The sequence below is a fragment of the Felis catus genome, chromosome C1 (genome assembly GCF_018350175.1).
Source record: "Felis catus isolate Fca126 chromosome C1, F.catus_Fca126_mat1.0, whole genome shotgun sequence".
Lineage (NCBI taxonomy): Eukaryota > Metazoa > Chordata > Mammalia > Carnivora > Felidae > Felis > Felis catus.
The window spans coordinates 75423987-75441661 of NC_058375.1; the positions used below are offsets into that span (position 1 = coordinate 75423987).

Sequence of the window (17675 nt, forward strand, 5' to 3'; positions counted from 1 at the left end):
TCTACTTTCAAAACATTTTTGACATATTTGTTGGAATCATGTACATATATGTGTACATGTACATACATACATATACACATATGTATACATATATGTATATATGTACAGACACACATACGCCATGTATGTCTTATCTACTTTGGTTCATTTTATAAATTTTTGTGTTCTTCAGTAACACTTAAAGTATGTCTCTATGTAAATTTTACAAATGTCTTTATAATCTTATTCAGAATTATTTTGTTACAATGGCATTGAAAATTTAGCCTTTTCTTCCATTGTATTTTTCAACTTGGTTCCCATTTCACTAAATTATTTCATTCAGTCAAAATTAAGTTTATCTTGTATATGCCATGAGCTGATGTTTTTTGCAATCACTTTTTATTTTTAAACTTTTGTTGTATTAAAGTGGCATGACACATGTATTTCAAAAATAAACACAGTATTACACTACTAAAACAAAAGAAGCCTCATTTTATAGTATCCTTAACAAGACATCTAAGCTTATTTAATTGTTTTCATTGAGAATTTTCCTCCCTTGACGGACTAGCCTAAAAATTTCAGGTAGTGCCACAATTAATACATTCCCAGCTACATCAATCGCCTTTGAAATCAATAACGGATCAGTTTTTTTGTTTCTTTCAATTTCTTCTTGTAGTCGATTTATCTCCTTATTCAACTCCTCGGATTTCTTTCCAAATCTTTCATTAAGCAATTCTTCTTGGACCTATAAAATGAAAAGAGTTCACTTGTGAAAATCACCATTATCAGGATTCAGCCAGCAGCAAACGTAGGTATCTATTTTTCTGACACTTTAGACTGCTGTTTGGAGGATATCCAATGTGTCCATACATTTTGACCTGGATAATGAGAGTATCCATGGTTTATAACATCCTAAGATGTCCTCAGCATCATCTCTCTGGGGGTGGGTAGGTGTTGGGCCTAGATCAGGCATGAGAACTTTCCCCATAACGCATTCTAGCCCAAACAATGCTCTTTGGGTAGGAATACAGTTTTAATTCTAATTAATTCTAATTAATTCTAATTGCATGGCCACAATCATCTAATAAAACATGGTAACTACTGACTCTGTACAGAATATTGCTTATCAAGCTGCAGGTTGGACCAAGGAAAGATTTTCCTCTATGTTTTATAATAATCCCAGGATATTCAGACAGATCTGGAAAAAAATGCAGCAAGTTTTGGAGCCTTTTCATTTCATATCAGACCTAATTGGATACTTTCAAGACAAAAAAAAATCTATTTCTGATCTCTCTGATGGTGGTATCAAGAATCCTAAGGACTATAGGACTAGAAGACAAAGACCCTACTCAATTGGGGTTCACAAGACCATTCCATAACCACTCCAAATAGCAAACCATTCCTCAAGGGGTGTTATTTGTATACTCGAAAGTCTAGCACTATGGAAGGGGCAGATGTATTATGGCTTTAAGGGTTACAGCAGGATCCACATGGACTGAGGCAGTTAGCAAATCACATGCCATTTGTGTTTCACTCTTGGATCATGACTTTGCTTAAAATTTTGTCCTTCTCTTCCTGAGGAGTGAGGATCTGCCCAAATCCAGGCCAGACTTACCTTCAGATAATGTGTCAACATCCTTTCCAGCATTTCCTGAGTGTTTTCTTTTTCCTTCTTTATCTTCTCTTCCAGCTGGCTTAGGTTTTCCTTGAGGCTCCTCTCTTGAGCCTCCATTTTTTGCTTTCGTTCATTTTCTTTCTGTTTTAGCTGCTCCTGTTCCTTCTCAGAGGCCTCCCTTTTGGCCTGCTCCACTGCCCCATGCAAGTTTTTAAAGGGAATAAAATAACAGGTCAGGTCTGACCCTCCTGAGCTTAGAGGCTAAACTGACTTTGCAAAGGTGACTGGGAAATGTGTAATTTCACCAGATGGCCACACCATTGACAGGTTTCTCATTTTGAAGTTAGAGACTCTGCCTGGCTGGCTGATGTACAACTACCACTTGTCTTGTTATTTTCAGAATTGATTGAACAGAGCATGTTTTCTGTGGTAGAAGAGGAAACTCCTTGTTGCAAGAAGGTCTTTGGTCAGATCTGTCAGTGGGCACTGCAGGAATCTACCCATCCCGCTATGAGTTGAGCCCTCCCCTGTACCTGCTTTGGCCATGTCCCCAGCAGTGAGGGCTTTGTCTAAATGCATGATGGATTCCTCTACTGCTGCCTGTGACTGTAGGAAGTTCTGGAGGATCTCATTTGCCTGAGGAACCAACCAACAAGGAGCAAATACATGTCAGACAACAAAGATCTTGTCTCTGGTTGCAGAAATAATTGTTCAACAAAACCTCAAATGTGGCCCAGTAAATTGTGTATCCCTGAGTGATTCCCTTCCTTCTATGTCCACAGCATAAATTCTAATCTATTGATGAGAATGGAAAAACTCCATCATAGTCTTCTTAGTTCTTGAGACCCTTTTCTAACTGATGCCCACCCCCAAGCCCCACCATGGGTTACAGCCAACCAGACTCCTGATTCTACCAACATATTAAAACTTTGTTTATATGTATTTGGACATTCTTCTTCCTGGAAGCTCTTCTAGCTTTTCTTAATAAAGCTAACATCTATGAATACTTCATCTTAAACTTCTAGGAGCAACCTTCTGTAATGTTTCCTAAGCTGCCATCTGAGCTTTGAATGGCCACCAAGATACTGATTTGCCCTACCAGCTCTACCACTTACTGTGGCATGGGCTTAGGCAATTTATTAACTTCTCTGTGCATCACATTTCTCAAGTGTATAATGTAGATAGTAGTGTACCTAATTCACAATATTACTCTGATGATTAAATTAATAACCCAACAAAAGCACCTAAAGACCATGTGTGGTAGAGAGAGTCAGTGTTCAATGTGTTAACCATTATTATCATCATTACCATTATCATTAGTCTATTAGCATACCAGTATAACCTTTATCATACCCTATCCTGTTCACTATTTGTATCTCTGGTAAAATCAGCATCGTGGGAGCAAAGTTGTGTCTCTAATATTTGTATTCCCCAGGGACTTAGCACAAATATTATCATATGCTCCATAGGGAATTATTGCCTTGCTCTTGTTTTTCCCCATAATTGGTACTAGGGTCTTAGATATTCAGAAGGTGCAACAAAGGCCACCTGACTCCACTCTACTGTTCAACCTCTTTCCCTTTATTCCTTACCTTAACTCCTTTCCTGTGCACCTCTTTATAACCAAGTTCAACATTTCTCTTTGCTTTTAAGTACAGATCATATCCTCCAGAAACAGAGAAAGTTCCTTTTGAAATGCTTTCCTTCAGAGGCTCTGAAAGCTGCTCCATTGCAGCCTGACAATATTTGAAAGATACATCTTCATTTTGCATCAAGAAATCATCCTTCTTTTTCTCTATGGTGTCCTGCCAGGGAAATGTAGAGAAATCCAATGGGAAGAAGCTGTTAGGAGGGAAAGTTCAACTGTCATCCTTTTAGAAAAAGCATCCTGATTACCTAAGAGTACAATGAAATATGGAACAGACCAGGAGTCAAGAGACTTTTAGCCCTAGTTCTGACCAATTCTCTGTGTGACCTGTGGAAAGTCCCTTTACTTCCCTGGGGTTGGAAGACATGAACTCCATGGTTCCTTCTGCTGTAGTATGATTAACAGTGACCCAATCATCAACAATGAGCAATAGGAAGTTGAATTGTGGCTAGAAGTACAGTTTCCTCAGAGAGTTTGGGTTGTTATGGATGAAAATGTACATCCCCCTGCCCCCCAAACAATCATCTGGTAATGACTAAAGTGTATTCTGAGCAGACTTTGGAACTCTCTATGAATTCTTTTAACAAGAATTTGAGTGTGTAAAGAGGAAAAAATAAACATTTCCCCTGCTCTTGAAAATTACAATACAGCTGACTTTCTGGCATTTTCTCAATACGAACAAAGAGATTTTTTTCACTGTAGGGTGGTCATAGACTGAAAGACAAACTTCCAGAAAGATGCCAATGGTAATTAATTGTCCCCAGGAATTAAACTCTCCTCCAAGATTTCCTTCTTCTGATGTATACCCCTTGCATGGTCCTGGAGCCTATGAATTTGCTGAATTTTATTCCAGTGGTTAGATATTACATGGTACAAGTTAACTTTAAGAAATGGAGATTACCAGAGGGTAGGATTGGAGAAGGCTTAGATAAGACCATATATTCTTTTAAAGCAGAGAGTTCTCCCAAGCTCTTGGTAGAAGAGGAAGTAAAAAAAACTAAAATATGAAAAGAATTTTATGTGTCATTGTTGTCCTAAAGATGAAAGGAGAACATGGAGATATACAAAAAATGCTTCTAGGAGCTGGAGGCACCCCCTGTCTGAAAGCCAACAAAAAAGGGAACATGAACCCTACAACCAAAAGGAAGGGGATTCAGTCAGCAGCCTGAATGAACTTGGAGTCACTCCAGAGCCTGCAGCTGAGAACTCATTTTGGCCAACATCTTGTTTTTAGTCTGTGACACTCTGAGCAGAGGATGGCGCCATCCTATGCCTATGTTCTGACCTACAGAATGGTAAGCTTATGCATGTATATTATATATGTATTATATATATTATATATGCATAATATATATACAAATATATATTTATTATTACAATGTGCTAAATTAATGGTAATTTTCAAATGTAGCAATAGAAAATTAATAGAATGCCCATCTTTTAGTAAAAAGGTGACTAGTAACCCTGTAGTGCCCTGTCACTCACAAGAACCCAGGTTCCATCCACCATGAGAGGTAGAAGAGCTGCGGAGTCAAAAAAATGTACTGTAACCATTCATCCAGAAGGGTAGGAATTAGGAAGGATAAATGCTAAGACACACTACCACAAGCTTTTTCTGGAAAGACCGCTTGTCATCCTTAAAGGAATGCTCCATGAAGACTGCAATGGCTTCCCTCTCGCAGTCTGTATGCACATCCAGCAGCTCCTGGAGCGTGTCTGTGGGGAAGCTCACTCGTTGGGCCATCTGCTCGCTGTAGTGGTCGGCTGCCTTCTGCACGGCCACTGAGTTCTCACGCTGGGCAAGAGCTGTCACCACGTTCTCCAAGCAAGGAACTTCTCCCGTCTTGATGGCATCCACATAGGCTTTCAACAGAGTCCCCAGCCCTGAATAAGGCAGGAAATTTGAGGATAAATAGTGAGGTCTTAGTCACTGGCTTCCAGTTTTTATGGAGCATCATCCTGAGATCACAAAAACCCCACCTTATTTAGAAACAAACTTTATTTTCTTCTTTGGGAATCTATTTCTTTCTAACAACATTGTTTTCCTATTCTTTCTTTTATTGTTCTCCATTTCTTCATATTATAATTTAAATGATCAATTACAGGAGCGCCTGTGTGGCTCAGTCATTTGAGCATCCAATTTTGGCTGAGGACATGATCTTGTAGCTCATGGGTTCAAGCTCTGGGCAGGGTTCTGTGCTGACAGCTTGGAGCCTGGAACCTGCTTCGGATTCTGTATCTCCATCTCTCTCTGCCCCTTCCCCGCTCGCGCTCTCTCTCTCTCTCTCTCAAAAATAAACATTAAAACAATTTTTTTAATAATTGATTAATTGCAATTAATATGCTCATGGGTCACTGGAAAAATAGTTTCCCATTCAATGAGAATAAAAAGGAATAGATTATACAGGTGAAGTAGTATACACAAACAAGACCAGCTACATAATTTGTGTGGCCCAGGACAAAATGAAAACGTGGGCTCCTAGTTGAAAATGATCAAGAATTCAAAACATGGATAGATGGGTGCCTGGGTGGCTCAGCTGGTGAAGCAATCGACTCTTGATTTCCACTCAGATCATGATCTCATGGTTTGAGTTGAAGCCCCAGATCAGACTCTGCGCTGACAGCTTAGAATTCTCTCTCCCAAAATAAATAAGGAAACTTAAAACAAAACACACAGAGAGTATTGGCTCATCTCTGCACAAGGTATTACCGGACTGTATAAGTCACGTGCCCATGAAGCCTGCCCTGCATATAAGACTATACATAATTTTCTTTGTCAATGGGCTTGCCGGAACTTATAGCTTCCTATTCATGATCTGACTCATGTAAGTTTACAAAATATCTACTATATCCTTAAAGACCAGAAGATATCCTATAGGATTTCTCAATGTGCAGATGTCCTCTCTTTAACTCTGTCTTGCCTTTTTATAATTAGTGAATTAGGGTCTTGAGATATATTAAGTCTCAGCAAACCCTCACATAGGGAGACTGATTAAGAAACATGTATGGATACCTTTTCATGGCATGAATATCTGCTTCCCCATCATTACACACAGATATCAACAAAATTACTGCCAAAGTCAGAGTATACTCAAAGCTCCCCCACGCACACTGATACAGAGACATGCTGTGGGACAAAGGTGACTCACGGTTCCCAGTGACAATGATTCCCTCTCGTAGGGTCTTGGTCTTTGTATGAGTGAAAATATAGGTGCAGAATTTGTTTGATTGCTCCCGGAAACTACTGTCCAGCTGGTCTTCTGGCACGTTCTCAATATGGGCTAAGAGATTTTTGTCATTTGTAGGCCGGTCAAAGATGAAGCACTTCCGTTTTGGAAAGAACTGTCTGATACACTCTCTGGGAATGTTGGAATTTTGGATTTTGGGATTTGTGCCTGCAAAGGTGGAAAAAAGGTGATCACTGAAAGGCAGCCTTCAGGTAGAGGAGTGAGGACTTCATTTCCAGGAATTTTCCCATCATTGCAGCTCCTGTGTCTGTAAATCTCCTTTCATCCAGTCATTTCTAACCAACCTGGGCCATCACCACAGGTATGGAAAATCCATTTCTGCATGGAGCAGAGTCAAGAAAATACTATGGGAGAAGAAAGAAAGGCATCAGGCTCAACTGAACAAACTTATAATTGGTTTCCTTAGCATTGGTATGGAGTTTAGTGGTTTAAGTATTTATAAAATGTTTATCAAATGACTGATGAATGAACAAAAGTAGTGAAAATTCCTAAAATAAAGTAATGCCAGAAAGAAGAGTAAGACATTGTTTGTGAAAATAACAGGAGATGGAGAAATAATACCAAGGGAAGAAAAAAATTTCTAAAATTCAGAGTAAAAAAAAAATCGCACTAAAAAAATATGTTTGGAGCTCTTTTAGCGGAAGTGTCCACGTGGTAAGGTTAACCTGCAGGTAATTTGGAGGTCTTAACACTATCTATATCAGGCTAGATCTGACTTGGAAGTACTTCATAGAATGATTTTGGGGGATATATAAGATGTTCAATAAAATTTTTTTTGGAAAAATGAATACATGAATGATTAAATAAAAACTTGTATTATTTCCAGGTGCCATCAATTATTCACTCTGCTAAAATAAAGTAAAAATAAAATGCAAGTAAAATTAACATGCAGTGAATTAATGATATTAAAATGGTAACATAATGTACAAGACCGTAAGAAAGAAGAAAGTGAAATCATATGACAGATAGATGTGGATCTGAAAGTCTTACTAGAAGGACATCTTTTTTTTTTTTTTCTGGACTCTTAATGTGTAAATATCCTTTCTCTGAAATTTGTAACTGTCCAGGCACTAGTAAAGTATTCATAGAATATTTCATAGAAACATGAAATATATTTTTAAAATACGGTCATTTAAATATGGTATATACATAGTAGAATACTATTTAGTCTCAGAGAGGAAGAAATTCTAACACCTGCTACAGCATGAATGAATCTTGAGGACATTATGGTTACTGAAATAAGCCAGTCACAAAAAGATAAGTAGTGTTATGATTCCATTTCTATGAGGTACCTAGATGGAGACAGAGAGTAGAATGGTGGCTGCCAAGGGCTGTGGGTAGGGGGTATTAGGGAGTTAGTGTTTAGCAGGTACAACTTTGGATGGGGAAGATAAAAAGTTTTCGGAGTTGGTGGGTGGTGATGCTTGCACAACAATGTGAATGCATTTATTGCCACAGAAGTATAAGCTCAAAAATGGTTGAGATGGTAAATTTTATGTTTTGTATATTTTTCCATAACAATTTATGTCCGTTTATTTCTTGTGATTCAATATTCACCAACTTCTAATCTGATGAGCTATTTTTGTCAGTATGAAACAAGAGGAGCACATAAAAGGAACACGAGTATGTGGGCCTTAGGAAGCTGCAGCACTGTAACCTAGAAAAATGTTTCACAACACCCATTTGGTCTAAAATCATTTGGTTCCACAGTGGTCTTTAAATTTCCTCAGCGAGCTTACTCCAGCAGCTGGAGTTTTGCAGCTAATAACCTATGAAAAACAATCATTCACCAATCACCATTGATTGCACCAATAACCTATGAAAAACACATCATTCACCAATCACCCCTCACTAATAGACTATATCTCGAACCAAGGGCAAACAAAATTTGATTTCAAGTCCTGAAGGACAGGGCTTAGTTGCTCCCACTCCCTCTGGAACCTCCATCACCCATGCCATGCTCTGAGACCTGGAATTAGCTTCAAGGCATCCTCCAGGTACTCATCTTCAGTGATTGAGGATTCATCTATCTTCAACTCCAGAGTGAAATCCCGGACAGTCCAAACGAAGTCTGGAAAGAAACTCACAAACTCGGTGGAGTCCTCTACTTCATCAGGTGTTGAGGATTTTGCCCTGATGAGCTGCGTTAGTTCAGCCACGTAGCTGAGAATTCAGCTAAGGAAGGAGAAATGATTTATACCACAATTTCCGGGTCTTATAAAAACAAATTTTATAAACATTAACTTATTTCCCATGTCCCTTCTCCTCAACCAGACAATTAAGATGACAGTCTCAGTTGCCATTCCTGTAAACTCAATAAAACGTGGTGGTTTGGTCCCTGGAAGGATACTGCAGCTGCTCCAGGGCCTGGTGGTTGATGGTGCCTATGCTGTTATAGATCAAGGTGCTGCTCAGAAGCACAGTCAGGGCAAAGATCCATGAGTCATTCTTAGGGTTGACCTGGAAAGCACATTAGAGCAAAAGACTAAAGAGTCTCCCCTTCATTTACTTGTTAACATTTCCATTCATTAACACAGTGAATAGAACACAGTAGATATATGCCAATAAGCAGGAAATTATTCCTACAGCAAACTTTATGCGTCATGGACAACATTAAAAACACAATGTCATTCAGTTAAATTCAACAACTATTCATCGGTTGTCTTCTAAATGTCAGGCAATACATTTGGTTGTGTGGACACAACCACCCATATGATAGTCGTTGCCCTCAAGAAGTTGACTTTCTGGGCTGGTCAACCAATGAGTAAACATACAACCAAGAAACATTAACCAAGTTAATGATCTCTGCCAGGAGTAGAACCAGAAGCCTAAAATGTAGAAGGAAAAGGGGTAAAAACCAAAAACGTAAAAAAGAAAAGTGCCCTGCGAATTCTGAGCAAGAGATTACATCTGACTGTGAAATGATGGCAGTGGGTAAGAAAAAATAGGTGGGTTTTAAAGAAATGATGCAGTGTGGATTTGTGGAAATGAAAAGATCATGGGAGGACCAACACAAGCCAAGTCGGAATTAAAAAGCACAATCATATAAATGTATTATTGAATGACTCCATTTGGCTGAAGCAATGTATAAATGTGTGAGAGTAGATGATGACAAGACTGGGAAGGAGATTCAAGACAAGATGGGAGGGGCATTGAAGGCCAGGAAAACAGAATTAGACACTACCTAAATCTAAATTTAGTGAGTTGTTCTCTATTGCCACCAGTTATTAATAATATGGTATGTTTGGGTCCCTTAAACAAGTGTAATTAGATAAAAAGAAACAAGTTTTGGCCAAAATATAATATATTTCACCATCAAGAGTCCCTCTTCATTTTTTGGGTGGGGGGTGGTAATTAGAGTAGATCTAACTCACTAGGAATTAAGTTGCAGGGCCCTTGAATGGTAAGTAACAAGTTGGTACTTATGTTCTTTTTTCTTAGTTTGAGAAGTTGCTGGTACATTCAAAGAAGGGATAAACTTGTTAAAATCCAAACATATGGTGAGATGAATTCATGAGGCCTGATAGGTTTTGTTTTAGTTTCTCTTCTGTTTTTATTTTACACTTTATTTTATACTGAGGACTTTAAAACTTAAAGTTTTAAAACAAAAAATTTTAATTCAGAATTTCTAAGTCTCTCCTTTATTTTTTGAGGGGCAGTATCAGAATCAACCCATCTTCTGCTGCTACAATGTAGACTCAGACTTATATGAAGTAAGGAGAAACTACTGATTGTGCCTAATACTGTGAAGACAACACGCCTACAAGTATCCTGTTTACAATATTTTCTATTGGTCAAGATCATGCTTTTTAGAAGTCAGTGAAGAAACTTAGACTAAAATCATTATGGATGTTCTTGGAACAGCCAAAGCTTTTCTGGAGTTTATTTAAATATATTACTTTGTTCAAACCTATTTTTGAGGCTACTATATTCAAACTTACCAATCCATACAATTTAACTGGTAGTCCCATTGACCTGATGGGTTACACTTCAGTCAGTTTTCGTGTTACTTCACCAGGAAAGTTGAAATCTAATCCCTACCCACTATGAGGTTGCATCCATGGCACCTTGTACTGATTGTACTAAGTACTTGAGGTCTCCCCGCTAACCTCTGGGTCTTTACTTTCTTCCCTGCTGTGTCTGTAGTACTTAGCAGAGAGGCCTGGATGTAGCTACTCAAAAGTGTTTATTAAATTGTGTCATTAACCCTGGTGTTAAAAGTAAGATGAATATCTTAACTCATCTTACTTGAGATGAGTTTGTGCTCTCAAGGAAAAAAGTTCAAGATAAGAGAATTTAACCTCATTATCTATAATTTGCACTTGCTATTTGTAGGAATAGTCACAGAAGTGGAATTGAGGTAGTGAATTAACAGGCAAGAGCAAGGAAGTTTACTCAACTTTCTTCCTTACCTTTTTCACATCCCCCAGGCCCTCAGTGTCCAGAAGGACAAGGATGTGGTTCTTCTTGGAGGAGTGGGGCACACACCACATCCAGATGCCCTTGGTTTCAGATCTCACTGTGGCGTTCATGCGGAAACCTGCAAGGGAGGAGTTAACAACATACAGGGACAGTAGATAGTCCAGGTTCCCCAGGAGCTACAGTGGTGAAACTTATAAATGTCTTCCATTTCAGGGTCCAGCAAGGAAAGGAGTTTCTTCCATTTCAGTGACAATCTACTGTTTACAGACATTAAGGATTTTCTGAGGAAACACTCTGGGCCCCCTATTCATCTTGTACCTGTATAGGCTCAAATAGGTCATAGGACAGATTAATGTAAACTCTACTAACCTGTGTAGTTTTAGCTGACCCTTAAAAGGAAAAAAAAACTTTATTGCACTGAAAAAAATAAGAAATACAAGCAGCAAATAAATATATGAAAAGGTTCTCAAACTGATTCATAGTGAGACATAGACTATGTGACTATATAGTCACAAGGTTAGCAAAAGCCAAAATGTCTAACATTACCAAATGGTGATAAGGATGTGGGAAAATCTCAGTGACTGCTAACAGTCATGTAAATTGTACATAAAAGTTAAAAAGCTGTTTGAGACTGTCCAGAATGGCTGAAAACACAGATACCCTGTCACCCTGTGGGTCCAATTCTGGGTATAATCAACGGGGGAAGGTTGAGTAAGTGTGTACTGGAATTTAAGCACAAAACCATTTATGATAGTTGAGTTCATAAACAAGAAAATCTGGGACCAATCTCAACATTCATTAATAATAAATGGAGAAACAAATTCTGATATCTTCATACGATTGTACACTATGCAGCAGTTAACAGAAATAAATTACAAATACATACAAGAAAAACAACACACAAAAGAATACACATGGTACAATTTCATTTATATAAACTTTAAAAGCAGACCAAATTAAAATTTTTTGAAATGCATAGACTATAAAAACATTTCTTTCTTTCTTTTTTTTTTTTTTTTAGAGAGAGAGCGTGCGCACACACGAACAGGATAGAGGGGCAGAGAGAGAGAGAGGGTTCAGCACACAGCCTGACGCAGTGCTCTATCTCATGACCATGGTATCATGACCTGAGCCAAAATCAGTAGTTGGACAGTCAACTGACCAAGCCACCCAGGTGCCCCTGAAACCATCTTTAAAAAGCAAAGAAGTGCCATCAAAATTAAAAATACTGGTGAGCACAGATAAGAGTGTGAGAGGGTGTGATTTGGGCTTTGAGTGTTGGTAATATTAAATTTCTTTACCTGATCAGGTGACCATCTTACATTTAATAACTTTATAGTACATGTATGTTTTACAAACTTTTCTGGGCATATTACAGTTTTCACATTAGAAAACACTGAATACAGAAAGAGAGGGAGCACAATTTATCAAACTTTTGTTATGAAATGGAAGAAAAAATTTAATCTTAGCTCCCTTGAGATTTGGGAATAACAGGTTCTTCCTCCCTCCCTCCTTCATTCCTTCCTTCCTCTTTTTTTCTATCTCTTTTATTTAAAAAAATTTTTTTTAAACAATTTAACGTTTTTTTATTTTTATTTTTGAGACAGGGAGAGACAGAGCATGAACAGGGGAGGGTCAGAGAGAGGGAGACACAGAATCTGAAACAGGCTCCAGGCTCTGAGCTGTCAGCACAGAGCCTGACGCGGGGCTCGAACTCACGGACCGCGAGATCATGACCTGAGCCGAAGTCGGCCGCTCAACCGACTGAGCCACCCAGGCGCCCCTTTTTCTATCTCTTTTAAACATAAGACAAAATAAACTAAAATTTTATGCTGCTGGGAATGGCCCTGTAATTTGGGCAAAAGTGACACAAAAGAAAGAAAGGGAATCACGACAGGAGCTGAGCTGATGAGAGTGGATGGGTTCCAGAGAACAAGCAGGGTTAGAGACTCTTCTTTTTTACTAGATACAAGAGTAAGATTCTGTGGATAGATAGGGTTAGGTTGTAAATTTGATGATGAGAATCAGAATTTTTCTTCAGTGGGAGGGGTTAGGCTCTTCCTTGAGATGACACTAGAGGAGGCCTGAACAGCCTGTTATATTGATGGTTCCAAGCAAATGGCCCTGGTCCCAGGACAACACTCACCATGGTTCTGTCCTGCCAGGCGGTTCATCAGGTAGGATTTTCCTGTCCGAGACAGCCCTGCAATGCCCACCACCACCACAGGCTGAGATATCTCGTCAAGAATCTCTAGTGCTTCTGGATTCACCACCAGCTCCTCTTCCTTGTTTTTTATCAGGCAAATGGGGGCTTCCATGGTGAGTCCAGATGCCATGGTAACCTGTAATCCAGAAGAACTGTTCAATATAACACAAGATCCTGAAGATCACCTCTAAATCACCTCTATTTAGAGGTGATCTAGATCACCTCTAAAAACACAAGATCACCTCTAAAAAATTTTTTTTTGTTTAACGTTTATTTATTTTTGAGACAGAGAGAGACAGAACATGAACGAGGGAGCATCAGAGAGACAGAGACACACAGATTCTGAAACAGGCTCCAAGCTGTCAGCACAGCACCCAACGTGGGGCTCGAACTCACGGACCACGAGATCATGACCTGAGCCGAAGTGGGATGCTAAACCGACTGAGCCACCTAGGCGCCCCGTGAAGTCACCTCTAATGGTTGTACAAATTACACACATATCAGCTTTCTGCTTATGGAATATAGACATCATTCCTAAGGGAAAATTGTGTACCCTAGTTAGTGCCTTAAGGATTGGTACAGAAAACCTGTATCTATTATCTTAATTGTTCTTAAAGTGAATCCTAAAATAATCATATCCAAGAGATGCATAAAATGAACAGAATGAAGAAAGCAAAGGACTGATGATAGAGTCCTGAGAAAACCAACATTTTGGGGGTAAGGAAGAATGAGACACGAAGGAAATGAGAAGAGTGGTCATAGAGTTTCTAAGAATTCCAGGACAATATAGTGGCTCATCAATTCTGCAAATATTTATTCAGTATCTACTGTATGCTGCACTGTTCTAGGTGCTCAGTATCCAGAAATGAACAAAATGGATAAGATTCTTGCCTCATGGAGCTCCAGTCTAATAGGGGCAGTCAGGTAATTAACAAAACAAATGAGAAAAGATCTACATGTGTTAGATGATGGTAAGTGGTCTGGAGAAAAGTAAGCAGGAGATGAAATACACGGCAATAGATAGGGTTATTGGGGGTTGAATTATACACAAAATATTCTGAGAAAGAGAAAATGAAGGTGAACAGTGCCCGTGATAAGGATAGATTTAGTGAAAGGAAGAGGACAGGAGGTGGATTGGTTGGGGGAGTGAGCGTAGAAGGGAAAAGAAATAATGCAGCTTGTCTCAATATCCAAAACCTTTATACACAGTGCTTAAAGAAATATATGGGTCCAGGGGTTCCTGGGTGGCTCTGTTGGTTATAAGAGTCAGACTCAATATCCAAAACCTTTATACACAGTGCTTAAAGAAATATATGGGTCCAGGGGTTCCTGGGTGGCTCTATTGGTTATAAGTGTCAGACTCTTAGGACTTGTGAGATCGAGACCTATGTTGGGCTCTGAGCTGACAGCGAGAAGCCTGCTTGGGATTCTCAATCTCTCTCTCTGCCCCTCTCCTGCTCATTCTCGAAAGAAAGAAAGAAAGAAAGAAAGAAAGAAAGAAAGAAAGAAAGAGAGAGAGAGAGAGAGAAAGAAAGAAAGAAAGAAAGAAAGAAAGAAAGAAAGAAAGAAAGAAAGAAAGAAAAAGAAAGGAAAGAAAGAAAGAAAGAAAGAAAGAAAGAAAGAAAGAAAGAAAGAAAGAAAGAAAGAAAGAAAGAAAGATTAAAAAAGGAAATATATGGGGCCAGGATTCATTCATGTACTGAAAAACATTTCTCGTTTATAAGTTTACAGCAAAGAGAGCCAGTTGTGAGGATGTTTGAGGATCTTCCCGGATCTGACAGAGCTCCACATCTGAGCTAGACTCTGCTTTGATTGTTGTCATTTAAATGAATGGAACATTTCATCATACCAAAAGATAGAGACCATCCAAAGAACATTTACTGTGTCTTTATTCTAAGATAACGCTAAGCAACATTCACAAGTCCCCACACTGGTTCCAGTCCTCTGCCTAAGGTGGGGTTACTTGAATAGTCATTTAGGCAGTACGGGACCCAAAATGGTAGGCGGTCTCATGCAAAAAGGTGCCCCTACAAGGGCATGCCCTCAAGTAAGTAAATGCTCATTGGGCACAATTGGGCACCTCCTTCAGGAGACAGAAGTGAGCTCACCACTCCTGTATCATTATAGGTGAGTCTGGATAATATGATCCAGTATAGTTTGGGACAGGTGGTAACACGCAATTACAACTTTCTTAGCTAATTCGAGATATTAATTGAAATAGCAGTCTGCAACTAAGAATAATTTCTGGATAAAGAATGCATCCTTACATAACTTTTCAATATTATATTTACTCTCCACATTTGGGGGGAATAGAAAATATTGTCCATTTGTTTCTTATGAGAAACAAAAATGATTAATTACATGGCAGATATCCATGAATTTTCAGGCCCATAAAAGGGATTTGTCAAAGGTGTTGATGGCAGAGGGGGAGATGTAGAGTAGAGCTAAAATTAGAGCAAGAGCAAGGAGATAAAGATTGAGACAGACAGACAGACAGAGAAAGAGAGATTGTTTGAAGATCCTGGAAAGAAATGGATGGCTGATAAGTTAAAGAGAGACAGCATCATACTGTTTGTTTGGGGCTCAACTGCCTGGGCTCAAACACTGGATCCATACTTTCCAAGCTGCGTAATTACTGGAAAGATGTCTCTCTGTCTCCTTTTTTTCATCTGTGAAATGGGAATTCTTATAATAACTAAATTGTAGGGCCACTAGAATAAAAAGTATCCCAGACTGCATACATATGAACCACTTAAAATTATATTTGATACGTAATAAATGCTATGTAAGTATTGCTTAAATAGTAAGTATTGAAGGAGGCAGGAAGGGTGAAATTCCAAAAGAAGGCAAAGAATTGGTTTGGGTAGAAATGGTGACAACTCCTTCCCACAAGTTAAAGCTGGTATGAAGGAAGGAAGGATTACCACAAACAAACTGTCCCATGAGAAGTATGAGCTGGCAGAATCAGACCCCAAGGGAACCACAGACAAGGAGGGCACTGTGGAGAGTGTTAGGCAGGGGCAACCCAGAGACACCTGGGATGTCACAGTACAGATTCTGGAGGGAGACTGCTATGAATTAACACCTAGAGTTCTAGTCATCTATTGCCTGGATGACCTTGAAAAAGGAACTCGCTTCGGTAAATTACAACTTTCTTATCAGTGTTATGGGTAAAACGGTAATTCCTGGTTAATTCATTACTGTCTGGATCAATGACAAAACCTCTCAATACATTGCATTTTCCACAATTAATGTACTGTTTCAATAATGAGCCTGTGAAGCCACAGAATAGTGAGACAAGTTCTGTGTCAATAGGATTCTGTAAACTGGAAATTACCAAGGAGTAAGAGGGTAACTATAATATTTTTTGGTTAAAAAATTCAACCTGATTTTCATGAGACTTCTATGGTTGTTCAAGGAGAAATTAGAAGTAAAACATGAGCCTTTGTAATGCCGTGTTAGGAGGAAGCAAGGCAAGAAGCCTTTCTCTCCAAAATAAAAAGTAGAATGAGATAGCTGTATTCTATACTGATAAATGATCATTATTTTCCAAAGTTACTGCCTGTAAGAGTTATCTAGAGTGATGGTTAAAAATGCTTCAAACCTGTATTTTTGAAACAGTGCGTGATTCTTTTGGGATGAGCACTGGGTGTTGTATGGAAACCAATTTGACAATAAATTTCATATATTGAAAAAAAAAAAAGAAACAGTGCGTGATGAGCAAACCATATAGTTCGGTCATAACGGTTATTTTTTAACAGTTGATTAATAATCGATTAGGAAGAATGTTGAATTATTTCATGTAATATAGCTTTGTAGCAACTTCAGAATATTGAGTGTAATTAATGAAAGAACAACCAACAGTCCAAAATTTAGATTTACACGGTCCCTAAGGTAAGGATCATCTTTTCTCTCTGTTTTCCCAATGCCCAGCAGGGGCGCAGGCAGGACCTGTCTGAAAAAGGGCGTTGGGAAGGGAGGGGGCGAGTCTACGCCGCACCTCTGTGACTGGGTCGGGGTTTGGTCCCTCAGTCTAAGAAAGGACTTCAATCCCCCTTTCTAAAGATGCAGTCGGATGCAGTCCTTCCGTGCAGGGCTTTTGGTGCAAACCCGGGTGGGTGCCAGAAGAGGGGCAACGCATCCCGGGGACACGGTGCAGGCGCTGTCGCTTTTCAGGCAGAGCAAACCATCCCAAGGGCCACACACCGCGGAGCACCCTCGCCGTTCCTACGCTGTCTTTGCCGCCTGCCCGCGTGGGGTCTGCGCTTGGGAATTTGTTGCTGGTTAGTTAATGGATTTGTGCATGGAAGACCAGGTTTAGGAGCGAACTTACCTAGGGCGGGCGCTGCGGTCAGGGACAAGTTCTCAGCTGCCCTCGCCTATCCTTTCGCGCTCCTGCAGCGTCTGCCTTCTACGGATATGGACCGTTCTCTTTAGAAGTGAAAAGCAAACCGGATATTACAGCCATTCTTTGCAGGTTCGGGATGAAGGAGACCTGAAATCGAAACGACATGCTTAGTCGTGTTTCAACTGCGGTGGATTTTCACTTTTAGCTAA

General features: G+C 39.3%; 1 protein-coding gene across 1 annotated transcript; it reads right to left on the reverse strand.

Moving 5' to 3' along the window:
- Nucleotides 1-356: 356 nt before the first annotated feature.
- Nucleotides 357-17587, reverse strand: LOC101093951 (guanylate-binding protein 4). The gene is made up of 11 exons (XM_003990323.6): nt 17452-17587; nt 13059-13254; nt 10903-11030; nt 8841-8950; nt 8460-8653; nt 6392-6637; nt 4846-5126; nt 3187-3399; nt 2128-2230; nt 1595-1788; nt 357-724 (listed from the first exon to the last, which is right to left on the reverse strand). Exons 2-11 carry the CDS (start codon nt 13246-13248, stop codon nt 506-508), a joined length of 1878 nt encoding a protein of 625 aa, XP_003990372.1. The 5' UTR covers nt 13249-13254; nt 17452-17587; the 3' UTR covers nt 357-505.
- Nucleotides 17588-17675: the final 88 nt, after the last annotated feature.